Source organism: Podarcis bocagei (genome assembly GCF_964188305.1).
Source record: "Podarcis bocagei genome assembly, chromosome: 8".
NCBI classification, from domain to species: domain Eukaryota; kingdom Metazoa; phylum Chordata; class Lepidosauria; order Squamata; family Lacertidae; genus Podarcis; species Podarcis bocagei.
In genome coordinates, this window is record NC_138133.1 from 5498032 (window position 1) to 5515816 (window position 17785).

Genomic DNA, 17785 nt, shown 5'->3' on the forward strand with positions numbered 1-17785 from the left:
TCATTCATGTATCTACTTAAAATGTTCATATGCACTAATAAGAAACAATGTTTTACTTATTTTACCCCATTGTTTTCTGCTTTTCCATGGGTTTGTTTTACTGTGATTCTTCATGCTTTCACTTAGGACTCGAAGCAGTTGAGGAGACACTCTCTACTGCATTTGTAGAGAACGCTCCTCCTCCTCCTGCTCTCTCCCCAGAGATCATTATCCAGAACCACTGAGAGGGAGAAGATTTACAGAGCTGTGATGATGGCTGTTGTGCAGTGCTCAGTGGAAATGCAATGTTCTGACAGAAGGGACACCATTAGAGCAGCCATTTATTGTTGTTTGCACTTTGGACCACAAACTGAATGGCATTAAAATCCTTCTGAAAGCTCTTCATTGTGTTTAAAGACAAGGAGAGCACAGAAGATGCCAAAGAACCAGAAGGTCTAAAATAGCTCTTAATTACCTTCCTCTCAACTCTTCTCAAAGTGTTAGAGTACTTTAGTTGCTGAATTCTGAACAAATTATTAATCATTACTGCACTTACTTTTACCAGCTTGTATCCATTAGTTGCAAAATGCAGAACTCCAAATTTTTCTCCATCTAGAACAGTTGGGGACATCAGCATCTCAAACGTCATCCCCCCCACCCAAAAACTCTTCCTCTTGCATACCTCATCGCAAATCACAAATGCTTAGTATCTTGCCTTATGCATGTTTGCAAAATGGCAGCACTTAAATTATCACACGAGTATGGAAACTGAAGTTTATTGTGGGCTCTTAATTTAAAGAAAGAAAGACAGAAAGTGGCAGGTGAAGCTTCTTTGTATAAAGCATATTGATCCAAGAGGACATTCTGTAAGAAACTCAAGACGAAATGCAGAGCTATCTTTAAATAATTTACTGTGTTCAATGCATTTAATACGAAAAAGCAGGACTGGGCATTTATTCCTGGGCTGTTTCCAAGAATTCCACTACAACAGCACTCTTATTATCTTGTGTTATTTGTGTACTTGTTGCTTTGCTGTAATGAATGTTATCCATTATGGCATCAAGCCAACGGTTTAAAGCATGGACTTTTGACCTCAGCCATGGGCACATTAGTCAATGAGGGGTTTTTTGGGTGCTCTGAGGACATAAGCCATGGAGTCCTCAAAGAGGTCACTTGCATTGCTGCTATCCTCAGCTAGCAGACATGCACCATTGCAGGACCTAATAACATCACCACTACAGATCAGAATCCTACCATCGGAGTTCATTCACCTGCATATACTCCAATGTGACACATGCAGTCGCCTGCCAAAAAAGCCCTTCTGCTGTCTGCATTAGACAAATAAATCTGTCTCCATGTAGAAAAATGTCTCTATGTAGACTCAATCCTGACATAAAAAATTGAACACCAAGGAACTAGAGGGAGAACATTTTCATTCTCCTAGGGTAATCTGCAGATGACCTCAAGTCTGAGCCACCAGCTTCAACAAAAAATACTTCAAAGGAAGGCTTCCAGTGTAAAACAGACGAGTTGCGCAATTTGTAAGCAACTTTGACTCTCCTTAGTTTAGGCTTAATGTCCAGCTATAGAAAGCAATTCTCTCTCATTATGTTTAGAATTAGGATAGCAAGAAAGGGAGAGCCTTGCCACACTCTCTCCTTGGCATTCATAGAATCATAGAGTTGTAGAGTTGGAAGGGACCACCAGGGTCATCCAGTCCAACCCCCCTGCAGTGCAGGAATCTTTTGTCCAACATGGGGTCAAACCCATGACCCAGAGTCTCGTGCTCTGTTGACTGAGACATCATAGGGTTACTGCTATCTTTTGTCTTCACTGTTTTGTGTATGTGTATGTAGAGAGGGAGGTGGGCTTAATGCAGTGGTGTCCAAACGTTTTTCAAAGAGGGCAGATTTGATGAAGTGAAGGGCTGTGAGTGCTGACCAAAGGGCCAACCAAAGTTGTTAACTTTTTTTAGGGTTGAATTTGTTGAGCTTTTTTAAGGGTTGAAGTTGTTGAGATTTTCTTAGGATTTTACCCCAGGAAATAAACTGCCACAGGGGCCGGATTAAACCAACCAGCAGATTAGGCCCGCGAATTGGAGTTCAGACATGCCTGGCTTAAAGAAACAGCTCATAGGATGGCTGGAATACAAGTGTCTCTTCATCCTGGGATTCAGCACAGCTTGCTTTTCTCTCTATGAAACCCACAGTTTCATCCTAGTAGCAAACATCCAGTGGAGAGTCCAATTCCTAAAGTGTTTTTTGGGGGTGGGGGAAACAGTTGTAGTTGTTGTTATTTTTTATTAAATTTGTAAACCATCCTTCATCTGTAGATCTCATAGTGGTTCATAATATTAAAATATAATGCAAAAACACAAAATAAATATTAAAAACAAGAACATAAAAAGTCACTATCCAAGAATCCCCCCTCCACAAACACACACATTTAAAAGGGGTATACGATGTTAATCAACCAATGCCTGTCTAAAGAGGAACTTCCATGGGGAGAGCATTCCATAGATGGGGAGCCACTGCAGGAAAGGCCCTGTTCTTGTGTTGCCACCCTCCGGACTTCTTGTGGAGGAGGCAAATGAAGAAGGGCCTCAGAGGGTGATCTCAGGGTCTAGGTAGGTTCATATGGAAAGAGGGTCTTTGGGGGGAGGAACTGGTGCAAGCAGGAGACATAAAATACACTTGAGTCACAAGACACCCATTGAGGTTCCCTGGAAGTATCGTACTTAATGACAATATTTGATGGTAAAGTATGACAAATATTTCTCTTGTAAGCAGTGTAACAAAGAAAAGTAATTTAAGATTTTGTAGTTTCAGTTTACAGAGAGGCATTATTTCATAGGAAAAACAATGAATATGTGACATCTAAAAGATTCAGATTTATTGGGTATAAACTTTTGTGGGCTAGAGTCCATTAGCTATGAATCTAACAACAGATGCTGTATCAGTTATTTGTGAATATGAAAAAGGAGATATTTGTAGACCAATAGGTTGATACATTTATTATTATGTCCATGAATGCTGGTCAGGGCTGAGATTTGAGCTATAGAATAGGGTCTTGTTTCTTATTTCCTTCTCCCATTTTTAGATCCCTTTTCTTGAGGCATTAGCTCCTGCTGTTGTGACAAAACATGTCTGCTTTTGATGAAAATCTGCTGCAGTCGGCAAGCCTGATATAATCTAGTGTAATTCTCTGCAGTCCATAAACCCCAGCAGAAACTCCATCACAAGCAGAGTGGCTGAAATCCACTCTTCACAGGAGGCTGCACTTAATGGAACTCAGAGAGACACCTTCCAGTAGAAGAGAATCATTTTCTCTTTCACTGGATAAACAAACAAAGTGTTATTAAAAAAAAACAACCTGCCTTTTCCATGCATTCTGTGGTAATCCTTAACATTCAGCCATGGCAATATTAACTAAGAAGTATATCCTAAGTATATCCTTAATATTCTGCTTCCTAACACATCGTTTCTCACCTTCCTGTATCGTGCTTTTGAGTTTTGCATGCTGTTAATTGTTCACATTGCATATGCACTTTGCAATCGTTAAACCTTTCCTTGCTGATGTGGGGTTGTATTCCATTTTTAAAATACTAATATTAAATTTGCTTGCCATCAGATTTTTACTGCTCTGAATTATTTATTTCTAACATCTGTGCAGAGCTCAATTGTGGAAACCTCTAGGTGGTTTACACAGAACATAAACTATACATTAAAACATTAAAATTATCAAAGAAAGTCAGGATTATTATTTTTTAAATTTTAAAACATAAAAAAATCCAAGTGTACATAAAATCAGTAGTTAAAAATATACTCTTTCTGAATGAAAAGTACCTATTAAAATGCACGCCAATCTTTCATATCTGGGCAGGCTTGCCTAAACAAAAAATGGTTTTTAGCAGTCACTGAAAGCAATATAGCCAACATGCCTGCCTAATGTCAATGGGCAGGGAGTTCCAGAGTGGAGGTGCTGTCATCATAATGGGGGGAGGGCAGTCTGTGGCCCCCCAGATATTGTTGGACTCCAGTTCCCATCCACCACAACCAGCATGGCCCTTGGCCAGGAATGATGGGAATTGTAGTCAAGTCTAGCTTTCAAGGTGGAAAGTCGCTTTATGGCAGTTAACAGGCTGCTAGAAAACTTGAGCAAAACACAAATTCTTCACGTGACTAACCCATTCATATATAAGCAGACTGAAGCGGTACTGTTTTTTCTTTAAAAAGGCACACATGGGCAAGTAGAGTTGAATCTGTCTTCATTCTTCTTACTTCCCCATGCTCTGTTGTCTCAAGCATTTTTCACGCGTCCTCTTTTTTGCTCTTCCAATATATGGCATTTCTAGATTTGGAATATATTGGGTGAGGGGTTGGCAAACCCTACTGCTTTTGAGTGAGTATATTTTTGTGATCATTTGACAGATTTTTTAGAAAGCTGAAGAAATCTGGAGGTGATCCGAGATTAGAATGCATCGCTTTTTAAACATGTTTAAGCATAAATTAATATTGATTTCTTTCCCTCCTTTGTTTTGCAGCCAAAACCACCCAATCCTGACTGGCGTTATTCTGCATCTTTAAGAGCTGGAATGCAAGGGTATGTATCGCATGTACCCTTCTTTTCTGTGAGGAAAACTGTTCATTTGCAACCTGCTTGCTTTAAGGTGCATTGGCCTTGATCCACCAGGAAGATGTCTGCCTGTCTGCTAGGCTGGTTGGTTGGAAGTTGTTTTGGGTTGCCCTGGGCAAGACAATGTGGTAAAGGTAAAGGGACCCCTGACCATTAGGTCCAGTCGTGGCCGACTCTGGGGTTGTGGTGCTCATCTCACTTTATTGGCCGAGGGAGCCAGTGTACAGCTTCCGGGTCATGTGGCCGGTATGACTAAGCTGCTTCTGGCAAACCAGAGCAGCGCACGGAAACGCCGTTTACCTTCCCGCTGGAGCGGTACCTATTTATCTACTTGCACTTTGATGTGCTTTCGAACTGCTAGGTTGGCAGGAGAAGGGACCGAACAATGGGAGCTCACCCCGTCGTGGGGATTTGAACCGCCGACCTTCTGATCGGCAAGTCCTAGGCTCTGTGGTTTAACCCACAGTGCCACCCGTGTCCCTTAAGACAATGTGACATATAATAATAATAATAATAATAATAATAATAATAATAATAATAGCATGACTCTGCCCTTGTGGCGTAGGAGACGTTCCTGGTGGAGTGAGCCCATAAGCAGCTGTAAGGTAAGCACCCAAGTTTTGATCTTTGGACATGCAACTTTCAGATATTTTCCAGACTTTTTAAAATAAATGTTTATAACGTATAGCATTATTGTTCACACCCTGATCTCTGAGTGGTGAGAGACCCAAAGGGTGCCAGTGCTTACCCTGGGTTCAGATTCTGTGGAATGAAGGAGGCTGGGGTGTCATTAGGATATGTAGTTTTAATTACACAAGTATACAATCTGAGCATAGAATCACAGAATTGTAGAGTTGGAAGGGACCCCAAGGGTCATCTAGTCCAACCCCCTGTGATGCAGGAAACTGATAAAGCATCCATGATGGATGGCCACCCAACCTCTGCTTAAAAACCTCCCAAGTAAGGAGAGTCCACCACCTCCCAAAGGAGACCATTCCACTGTCAAACGGCTCTTACTGTCAGAAAGTTTTTCCTGATGTTTAGTCGGAATCTCCTTTCTTGTAACTTGAAGCCATTGGCTCAGGTCTTACCCTTCGGAGCACAAGAAAACAAGTTTGCTTCATCTTCTATATGACATCCCTTTAAGATATTTGAAGATGACTATCATATCTCCTCTCAATCTCCCCTTTCCCAGGGCAGTGCACAGCATTCAAACCTAGTGTTGGTTGTACCCAATGAAGTCATCTTGTTAGCACAAGGCATTCCACTTGCAGAATGGATTTCCCTTCCCTCTCCTCTCCCTGTGACCCCTGCACCCCCCAAATCCGCTCCAGGAGTGTGCATGGCAGTGGGGGGGAAGAGAGAAAGTTGTGTTCTGCAAGATGACATGACTTCACTGGATAAAAGCCTTATCTCTACAAATCATTTGATTCATTTACTATCTTCATTACTATTTTATTAGTCATTTCTGTTCCCTGTGTGATACACAGTATACCTGTTATATAGTTTATCTTCCAATAGCCATGAGTTGTGGTTAGGTATCCAAAGCTACACAGATTGTGTGTCAGTGGCGTAGCGTGGGTTGTCAGCACCCGGGGCAAGGCAAGTAATTTGCGCCCCCTAACCCATGGATTTGCGCCCCCTAACCCGTGGATTTGCGCCCCCTAATCCTAACCCCCAGATGTTGCGCCTGGTGCGGCCGGCCCCCCCTGCACCCCCCACGCTACGCCACTGATGTGTGTCATGGTTGAGCAAGAATATGACTCCAGACAGTCTGCCACATTGAAAAACATCTCTCTGGGTTGGATTCAACAATGTGCTGGGGCAAATGTCCCATCAGCACAAGCATTGCAGCTTGCCAGACAGAATGATCCGCTCCTTCCCCTGCAGGCTGTTCTGGGAGTTTTCCCTGCCCCCAAGCCAATTTTGGGGAGTGTCAATGGAGCAGAGGAGGAAAAACCTTGCTGTGTGAACTTGCACTGACGGGACTCATTAGCTGAATCCCGCTCTCTGTTCTGTGTGGCACCCTAGCAATAGTAACTGGGGACATCATCAGAGTCCGCATGACAGCATCAGGTACTCCAAAATGGCACTGGGCACCTGCTTTGGGATAAAGGCCTATTTTATAATATGGTCACCAACAAATGCAAATAACTGAGCCAATGAATTATATCTAATGAAGCAAGGTTGGCTTGGAAATTGACAACATTTTTGCCATCAATAGAATCTAATAGTTGTCTTTAGAATTTTGGATCAAATTTCTCCATATGACAAGCAAAGCACATGCATTTATTTTTTTAAACCCACGTGGCCTTTGTCATTATCACTTGAGTTTACACTTTAATAATGTGTGGTTGTTAAATGTGCTGGTCTTATGTCAGAATGTTCACCACATAATGTGTCAGAAAAAGATTCTGTGGAATGTTTCCTGCTGTTCCCTCTTTCTCCAAGCCAAAGGCATAAGGTGCCATCACTGCTGGGTATTGTAAATTACAGCAGAATACTTGCTGTAAGAGTTTGGTTAATGGTAGCAAGCTGAAGGATGCCTGGAACTGACAGGACAGTGTTTCATTATTTACTTCAATGGTAAGGCATAAACACTATTGGGATTTAGTAATTTCCCAGCTATGTTAGACATGTCACATCTCATTAATGGAAACAACCCATTCCGTAAAGGCAACATTTGTGCAACATTTGTCTGACTTGGATGAGAGCAGGGATATAGTAAGTTGTGGAATGCAAATATACAATGAAAGTCCACTATTGTACATTTTGAAAAACTGAAACGTTAGATGGTTTCAGTGATACTTTTGCAGGAAGCACACTGTAGCAGGAAAGGTGGTATATTAATACTTTCATCATAAGTAAGAATGAAATAATTTGCATAAATGGTTGTTGCTGCTGCTGTGGGTGATGATTATGATGGTGCTGATTATGAGCAACTGTGACAGTGAGCATTTTGGAATGTGTAGCGGAAAGGGCAATGCTGCTTTTAAAAAGGAACCATATTGTTTTAATGAGAACGGCATAATCTAATCACTGTGTACATTTGTTTAGTGCTGTACACATGGAGGAAGCAGGAGGCTTACGTGTGGGACCTGGAGGACCTGAGCAGCAGTGGCCAACAGTATCCAGCGCAACAACAGGTAAGGGTGGGGGGGGGAGTTGCGCCATTTTCTCTCCGTGGTCTTGGAACCAGTTTCTGCTTGTTCATAACTGTCCTGAATCACTCTCTGTCAAAGAACCTCTTGAATTTGAATGAACAAGGCAAAAGAACAGATGGGTACCTGATACTGGCCCCAGTCCCAGGCTTCCAGCAGCCTGCATCAGAAAATAACTTGAGATTGTTTGAATTGTGGTTTGAAGAACATTTCTAAACAGCATGGAAACAACATTTTTAATATGACAGAAGAGGGCACAAAATAATTGCTGCTGGTTGTTATTTATCTCCTCATTCTTATTTTATAAGCTCAGGAGAAATGTATCTCCTCCCGCCTCTCAGGTGAGATTTAAGACCAGGGAAGTGCAATATCATCACTACTGGCGTATAAAATTGGATTGTTTACCAGTTATGGGGGTGGGGGATGCTGTGATGGTGCTCCACATGCAGGCAGGCACACCACAGACCCTTGCCTCACTACAGTGGTGCCCCGCAAGACGAATGCCTCGCAAGACGGAAAACTCGCTAGACGAAAGAGTTTTCCGTTTTGGAGGTGCTTCGCAAGACGAAAATGTCTTGCGAGTTCCTGCGGGTTTTTTCCCCTCCCCCCTTTTTCTAAGCCGCTAATCAGCTGATCCGATAAGCCGATAAGCTGCTAAACGCCGCTAAAAGCCGCTAATAGTGCTAATCCGCTAATCCGTCAATGGGCTTGCTTCGCAAGACGAAAAAACCGCTAGACGAAGAGAATCACAGAACGGATTCTTTTCATCTTGCGAGGCACCACTGTACTCTCAAAACTCAGGATTTGCATATTGGGTACCTCAAGGGGATTTTTGGATTGCCTGAAACAAAGCAAGGACTGCTGAAGCACATTGTGTCTCCTCCATGATGCAGACATTTGAAAAATGCTGCAGACAAGCATCTCCTAAAACCGAATCTATGTCTTTAAGCTTGCCATATAAGGGAAATGCCAGGGGGTGGGAGGAGAGGGAGCGGCTAGACAAAATCAAATCTTACATTTCTTGTTTGAGGGAAAGGCCACAATGCCAGGAGGAAAAAAGGGCAGCTCCTTCATTATTGACAGGTCTAGCTTGTAATAAGAGAAAATGATGTTTTCCGTGCTTGCCAGCCCACAGTGCCTTGGGGGAAGGAGCAGCCTTATAACAGTGAAACTTACGTTTCTAAGTTTAAGGAAGAAACCAGGATGAGGAGGGAGACATCCTTCCTTCCTGACAGATCTAACTTATAATCAGAGGAAGTGATTTTATGTTTTAATTCTTCTCACCCCAAAATCAACTCTAATGATATGTAAGTTACTTTGAGTCATTTGCATAAGTAAACGACTAATAGGAATAACTAATAATGGCAGTTAGTACAAATGATTACAAACAGTACTTTTTCTGGGGGTACTGAATGGCACACAACACCGGCAGCTTTTACTAGAAGAAAAGCATTGCCTATGAACCTGTTTGTTTGTCTTTTGTTAGGTTTCATACCCAGGGGGAAGGCTGCAGTTTTCAGATCAGTTACCCACAAAACACTAGGGAAAGATTAAGTGATTCCTTTTTTACACATCAAAAAACCTGTAACAGCGACCCTTACAGGAAAACTTCTGCAAGTTTCCTTCTGAAACTTGGCAGGATCCATGCCTTCAGAAGAGACTGCTGTGCCTGCACATTTCATGGAATCCCAGCCGCAGATTTAGAAAGCTAAAGATGCCATCTTTTATTTTACAGAAATCAAATTTACATAGCACAGAGCCCCCTGGACACACGTGATTGTGATTTTATCCACTCTTGACGGATTAGTATGTTTGCAAATTTCTTCTACTTCTGTTGAAAGAAAACAAAAATGATAGCTAGCTGTTTTTTTACTCACAATAGTGAAGGAAAGGGAGTGTGAAGGGAAAGAAACAAGTAGGCGCAAACTAACAGTGAGCCCAATCTGGCAGCTCTTGAGGCACCTCAGGCCACATTTTGTGGTGTGCTATTTGGGGTCTGAACTAAATATTGTGGTTGGTGCACTCAGCTACTATATAATGTGTTATAATTATAGCTCTTCATTTTTAGTTGTTTTCTGCTCTGGTGCCCAGGTTCATGAACTCATGCTATCCCCCCCCCCCCCATTGCCAGTCAAATTAAGATATGCTTTCCGTGAGGCAATTGACCCATTTCATGCCATTACACTAAAGTGAACTAACCAAATGTTTGCTTTTGCTGTGTCATTTCCACTGCCCCAGAGTTACACCTGTGTCTTGCCAGGCGTTAATTAGCTGCTCATTTCCAACAGGCCTATTTAGCTGTTGCAGCTCTCTCCCTCTGACTGGAATAAGGTGCACCTGATCCCAGTTTCAGATACACACCTTCTGTACAGTTGGCTTTCTCAATTTTTTATTTCCATTAGGTGGGTCAGTAAACCATTCATTTAATTTATTGGCCCACAAAAGCTTTGGCCAAAGTGCTTCACACTGAAGGAATCAGTCAGTTAATCAATGAGAGTTTCAAAAGATGATGTCATAATAAGTTTTAAGAAGGATAAAGAAGTTAATCGTTAAGCCAGCAAATCCTTAATTCCTTGCATGCAGCTGCACTCTGAATTTGTGTAGCATAGCAGCAGTTCTGTGCCTGGAGCATGAAAGCCCGTTCTCAGTTACATGGATCAAACTTCCATCGGATTCAAAGGGAGTTTCACCTAAGCAAAGCAGAGCAGAGTTCATCCTGTTGATGCTTATTTCTTTTAAGCTAATGCCATGTCCTGAATTTCACTCTGGCGTAAAGAGGAAAGTGGAAAATGAATGGCTGAGCTGCTTTGAAAATCCATGGGCTGCAATGTTGTTGTCACCAGAAAGTAACAGAGTATGGAGCAGAAAAAGCACTTAAAATCAGCCCCTTTTATTGGCTTGCTGAATTGCTGATTCCCCCCCCCCCTCCATCAGTGTCAGCAGAGGAGAGGGGACATTTTTCTAAAAGGTATTTCATGACTTTGTAACAGTAACATTATGGTCCTGGTAAAGAACTTTAATTAACATTTTTCTTTGATAAAATGCACCCTTTTGAGGTTGGTGGGGGGTGATTAATACACAGCTGCCAAACGTGAAGAAACATTAGACTAAATTTTAGACTAAAACTTCCAACATTTGTTCTGTTGGCCTACTTTATTCTTACTGGCTTTTGCACTTCTGATACATTAAAATAACTCAGTTAAAAGGGAAGGATTAAATGGTGCATAAGAATTGTGGGGTAAACCAGGAACTACAGAGAGCAGCGGAGGAACATGACTCCTTCTTCCTCAAGTTTACTTTTCAGAATACACAGCCATCTTTCCAAGGCAGCTAACAAGTAGCAGTAACTTATATTTTAGAAAAACACAACAGTAAACAATATTTTTTAATTTTGCACATATATATGCAAGATGGACAGCCATGGTCCTTTACATTGTGAGAGTGCAAGTAAGGGGCTGGAGAAGCCTTTTTCCAAGTAAAAGCTTAGCTACCTGGTCAACTGAGCCACACTTGTTAGGAGATGATGTATATGCTCCCAGGCAACCTCAGCTTCCAGATTTAGGAAATCATTTATTTATGTTATAAATACCTGTCTAATTGAGACTGGAGAGGCAGTATTGAACTAACCTTTTGGAATCCTGATATATGGGACAAATTTTGGTCTCTAAGTCATATTTTTGTTGACAGAGAGCTGTTATTCCAGTTAAAGCATTGCCTGAATAATGCCCCCACCTAGTGTTAAATATCTATCCCCCATACTTACTAGAGAAATGAAACTGTAGTCCGGAAAAGGCCATTTGAGAGGAAGGAGCAGTAAGTTCTCGAGCCACAAGACTCCTGCCTTTGTCGCCTATCCTAATAATATCCAGATACACTCCAATAGACAAGAAGGGGGAAACCTTCATATTGTCCCAAATTCAGGTATTGGAAGAAATATGTCCAAGTTAGAGGTCCAGAACTCCTACTCTGCTAGCAATCCACCTTCTACAAATCAAAGGGATTAAACATTAACAAATGTTCAAGATAAGCCCAGGTCTGGGGGTAATTACAGAAAAGCAAATTATGATACCTTCAGCTCTCCTCTAAGGTACCATAACTGACTACAAAACATCCGGAAAGGTCTTAGCATTCTTTCATGGAACCTGGTGGTATAAGAAGAAGGTGGCTAAGGACTTCATTTGTATACTCCAGAAAATTGATATAATATGTTTGCAAGAGGCTTGGCTGCATGAATTTAACTCTCCCCCTGGCCCCGACCTACAGGGTTATAACTCTTTTAACCAGTCAATTGTTAAGAAAATTTAAAAGGGCTGAGGAAGTGGGGGCTAGTCTACCTTTACATCACTTGGGCTTGCAGGGCGCTGTGTGTGCACCCCTTAAAGCAGGGCGGCACCGGCCGCTTCAGCCAGCCAGGCTCCCCACTGCACAGCCCCACTTAGCTTCAGTGGGTGGGGGTCACTCCGGTGTGTGGGCAGAATACCTGAAAATGACTCCAGTAAATGGCCTTATTTGATGCTTTGCATGCCTGATAGTAATGAGCTGCCCAGTGCAATGCGGACATCATGTGTCTCAATCATGTTGTTTCCTCGGGGCCCCATTAAGTGCAAAGTGGAAGAAAACTCTTCTTCCTTGGGTGGTTATCTTGTCAAGAGTAATCAACTAAGCACGGGGTTGTGTGGTCACTACTTCGAAGGAATCTGTTGCTCTCACGCAAGACAGCAGCTACGGCTTTCTGCCTTAATTCCCACTTCACACACATATATTGCTTCATTTTAGAATGTTTTGGAACTTAAAATTAGATTGAGCAGTTTTTAAAAAGACATTACAATACTTTCTCTCTACCACATATTTACCATCTTACCTTTTCACGTGGGGAGAACATTTTAGGATTTTAAACATTTTGGGTGACCTTTATCAAATTCTCAAAACTTGTGCAACTACACTGTGAAGGAATTAAAGCAATTCAGCCATTTTGTGTTTTGTAAAATGTGCTTTGTGATTGTGAAATGGTTGCTTTCTGCTTTAGTTTCAGTGCTGCTTGAGAAATTGAAACTTGAGGGGGGAAACAATCCTAACAAATTAAGGGGTCCATACACTTAAACTGAACCTGATCTGCGAAGAATTTGGGAGAAGGAATTGAAAGGTTGCATATCAGTAAACTAAACTTGGCAAATTGAGTTAGAGTTAAAGAACATGATCTGAAGCAAAGAGAAGGAATTTAAATTAGAAAAATCAGGATGGAGACCTTAGATGGACCCAGGCTCTAGAACAGGGGTCACCAGCCCAGTGCCTACTTTAGATCTGCACAATAAAAAGAAAGTTAATACATATTAAGGGGGGTGAGAACAGATTCTTGACCCCCCTGAAGGTTCTTCTGCTCACACTCCTTAGAGAACTTTCTAGTAGATTGTGCCACAACTCTGTTGTTATAAGAGCTTTAAACACCAATTTGGTTGTGCTATGTCAAGATAGACTACATGCATTTTATATTTGATAGGCTAATCAGAGGCTTCCGATTAGTGATTGGCTTCTGCCATCCAGTATGCTTTCTCTTCCAGTAATTTATGTAATGGCATGGAAGCTCCCTTGTATTCTTGCTGGAATTAAAAATGCACCTGTCCTCTGCCTCACCTATTATTTCTGTACAAGATTTGCTGTTGTTGCCTTGCAAACCAGAGCAGAGTTAGGGCGTGCTTGGCAGAGAACAACAGTCTGCAGTACTGCTTTTCTGTTTTGCCTCTAGTGCATAACTTAATTATTTGCACAACATTGACCTAGAGATGCTGCATGTGCTGTGAAATCTTTAAACTCTGAGCAATTCAGTCATTACTCGTGTGCACTCTGAGGGCGTAATGAAGGATGTAGAGGAGTCACAACAGCACTCAGCAATGTGCCCTTCGTTATGGGGATTTAGTTCCCAGAAAACCAAGGCTCTGGCTGTAGAGGGAATATGTGTCAGAGTGCACTGTCTCTGTTGTTGTCTTATGCAATTAGATTCATGTATCCCTAAACGCATCTCTGTCTAGCATGCACACACAGCCAAGAAGGAAAATGGATTAGCTGGGGGGGGGGGAATCCAGCCCTTGTAAACTGCCGTGGAAATTGCTTCTGTTTGTACTGGAGAAAATCGGGAGCAGTTGTTACACATGCAGGTAGAAAGAATCATCCAAAATGATCCAAAAGTTCTTTGGTTTTTTTTTAGTGTGCAGTTGGACACAAAATGTGCAATTGAAAAAAGAAACTGCAGCTGGACAGCAGTTGGGAAAGTGTGTGTGTGTGTGAGAGAGAGAGAGTGAGTGTGTGTGAGAGAGAGAGACAGAGAGAGAGAGGAATAGACACATAAGGCATACAGTGGTACCTCGGGTTACAGACACTTTGGGTTACGCGTTTTCAGGTTGTGGACCACGGGAAACCTGGAAGTACCGGAATGGTTACTTCCAGGTTTCAGCGCTTGCGCATGTGCAGAAGCACTAAATCGCGCTTCATGCATGTGCAGAAGTGCCAAATCGCGACATGTGCATGTGCAGACGCAGCGCTGCAGGTTATGAACACTGTGGGTTGCGGACGTGCCTCCGTCACAGATTACGTCCGCAACCCGAGGTTCCACTGTATATGGATATTAAACACTTAAATGATAGGCAACATCAGCAATGGTATAACTATGTAAGACTAGAAGGCAGCCAGTTTCCATACTTAAGACAAGCTGTCCAAACCATATTAGCACATGGAGGGCAGTGCTCCATATGCATTTTCTAGTTTGCAGAGAGAGAGAGCGCTTCCACACCAGTGCCACCTGCTGCCAGGAATGTGGGACAGTTATCTAGATATCTTTTGAACCTGAGGTCCATTAAACAGAGGAGGCTCTTGGGAATGCCATTTCAAGCTATGCTTCATGTGATGGAAGTAAACATTAAAGCTATCAGATAGTCAAAGGGACTATTCATTCCTGGATCACTGAAAAATGAGGGGACAACCCCCTATTTACATTAATTTTTATACAGTGGTGCCCCGCAAGACGAACGCCTCACAAGACGGAAAACCCGCTAGATGAAAGGGTTTTCCGTTTTGGAGGCGCTTCGCAAAACGAATTTCCCTATGGGCTTCCTTCGCAAGACGAAAGCCCATAGGGAAATCTCCGGGACAGCGGGGAAGCGCAGCGCTTCTTCCCCACTGTCCTCGGACCTCCTCCGAAGGCTGGCGGTGGGGCGGAAAGCCCTTCTCCCCGCGCCAGCCTTCGGAAGGCTGCTCCGAAGGCTGGCGGTGGGGCGGAAAGCCCTTCTCCCCGCGCCAGCCTTCGGAAGGCTGCTCCGAAGGCTGGCGGTGGGGCGGAAAGACCTTCTCCCCGCGCCAGCCTTCGGATGGCTGTCCTGAAGACTTGCGGTGGGAGAAGGGTTTTCCTTCCCACCGCCAACATTCAGAATGCTGTTCTGAATGTTGGCGGTGGGGAGGAAAAACCCTCCTCCCACCGCAAGCCCCGGGAACAGAGGAGAAGCGCTGCGCCCCTTCCCCTCTGTTCCCGTACCTGTCCTGAAGGCTTGCGGTGGGGAGAAAAGCCCTTCTCCGCACCGCCAGCCTGGCAAGCGGTTTCCATAGGAACGCATTGATTGATTTTCAATGCATTCCTATGGGAAACCGTGCTTCGCAAGACGAAAAACTCGCAAGAAGAAAAAACTTGCAGAACGAATTAATTTCGTCTTGCGAGGCACCACTGTACTGCCTTTTATCCAAAGACCATAGGACAGCTTACAATATAAAAACACAAGAGTACATGTCATAATAATGAACAAAAACCATTATATATACACACACAGTTTAAAAGGCCGTGGATGGTTTAATCAGCCCCGTGCCCTCCCAGAGAGCTCAGAGCAGCTGACATTTGGTCCATCCCATCTAGGCTGTGCTCAAGCCTGAGCGTCAGCAGGAGGCTGCATGATGCAACTTCAGAACATTTCCTAAGCCTAGCCTGGCTCCCAGCAGACATGCAGTCAAATGAGAGGAAACTCTCACATAAGCCATAATAATTGGCAGTCTTAACAGGGTAGCTAATGGGTCCGGGAGCCTGAGTCTCTTGGAGGTCAAATTCAGGTCATGTTTGAAGCACAGCTGGATATGCAATGCTTATGGAAAACTGTGATTCCATTGCATGCTCTGTGTTGGTTGTGCTGGAAAACTGTTTATAGTTGCAGACCCTGAAAGAAGGGAGATGTGGCGCATGGTTGCACAGCAATAAACTAGCATAGCTATAAAATAGCATTTTGGAAACATGGTTTTCTAGACACTTTCCTTTTAGCATTTGCAAAATAATGTAGAGTGAAGAATATGAATGTATGAGGTTCTGTAATTAACTTCATTGCTCTTTTATCTTTTCTCTCTCTTCATCACACAATAACCAAGAGAGGCTCATATAAGATTGCATTTGTTTCAGATAGCTGAAAGCGGCATCTGGGTCCTTTTTAGATTAAAAATGGGGTCAATCCTGACTGCGAGCCTTTTTTAATAACACCAGTTGGGGAATTCAGCTTTCTGTATCCATAATGACAGCAGATTTTGAAATGTCTCTAAAGTTGTCTCCTTTGGATGCAATGACTTATTTGTGGGAGCTTGCACAGGGCATGTTCCAGGTTAGTGGGAGCAAGATGTAGCTGCCTGAGCAAGGGCGGTACTTAGTGGGAGCTTGATGACACTTCTCTCTTGTGGCTAAATCCAAAAAATAACCTAGGGAATGGGAAATGCAAAGATGGACATACATTCTGAAATGCAGTGGAAATGGTTTGAGCACACATCCAGCTCCCGTGGTTATGTAAACACAGCATTTTTGTCAATAGACTGAGTACTTGTTTTCTCTATGTACTCCACACACAATCTTTACTGTTACTTTATTTTGCACCTGAAAAGCACTTCTTAAGAAAATGGTTTCATTCCAAAGATAAAAAACTCATTTGCTTTGGCCTGCCTGCAGTGTGTCCATTTGAGAACAAATGTAGGTGGTCACAGCAGCCCCTGACGGGTTTCTCAAAAACAAATCATGCCAGATGAATCTGGGTGCATTGTTGTCCAAAATCTTTCTAAATGACTTGGATGAAGGAACTGAGGGGATGCTCATCAAATTTGCAGAGGTCACCAAACAGGGAGGGGTAGCTAATGTCACAGAGGACAGAATTAAGATTCAAAATGACATTAAAAGATTGGAGAAATGGGGACCAAACTAACAGAATGAAATTCAGTAGGCACAAATGTAAGGTTCTACACATAGGCAGGAAGAAACAGCTGCACAAATATAAGATGGGGGAGACCTGGCTTGCCAGTAGGACATGTAAAAGGGATCTAGGGGCCTTCGTGGACCACAAGCTTAACATGAGTCAACAGTGTGATGCAGCGGGGGGGGGGGTACCTCAGGTTAAGTATTTAATTCGTTCCAGAGGTCCGTTCTTAACCTGAAACTGTTCTTAACCTGAGGTACCACTTTAGCTAATGGGGCTTCCCGCTGCCGCCGCGCTGAAGCTGCGCGATTTCTGTAATTCTATTCTAGGCTGCATCAACAGAAGTATGGTGTCTCGATCAAGTTAAGCAATAGTACCACTCTCTTCTGTCTTGATCAGACCACAGCTGGAATATTGTGTCCAATTCTGGGCACCACAGTTTAAGAAGGATATTGACAAGCTGGAAAGTGTGCAGAGGAGGGCAACCAAAATGATCAAGGGTCTGGAAACCAAACCAAACAGTTGAGGGAGTTGGGTATGCTTAGCCTGGAGAAGATGAGATAGAGAAGAGAGAAGATAGCCATCTTCAAATATCTAAAGGGCTGTCACATGGCAGAGGGAGGAAGCTTGTTTTCGTTCTGCTCTAGAGCTGCATTCTACTGAAACAGACAATTGCCCAGTAGCCCAGTGCTGCTTATTCTGACTTTCCAAGGCTTCAGGGAGGGGGCTTTCCCAGTCCTGCTACTTGAGATCCTTTCAACTAGATATGTCTGGGACTGAATTTTTGCTCTAAGCTGTGAGCAATAGCCC

General features: G+C 43.0%; 1 protein-coding gene across 7 annotated transcripts in view; it reads left to right on the top strand.

The window, feature by feature from the left end:
• Positions 1–17785, top strand: part of LOC308593688 (protocadherin alpha-C2-like) — a 189201-nt gene that overhangs the window by 142893 nt on the left and 28523 nt on the right. For all 7 annotated transcript variants that reach the window (XM_081206227.1, XM_081206230.1, XM_081206226.1 and 4 more), the window contains exons 2-3: positions 4523–4581; positions 7672–7760. In XM_081206227.1, the coding sequence (XP_081062353.1) occupies positions 4523–4581; positions 7672–7760 (148 nt within the window). The remainder of the gene's footprint in view (positions 1–4522; positions 4582–7671; positions 7761–17785) is intronic.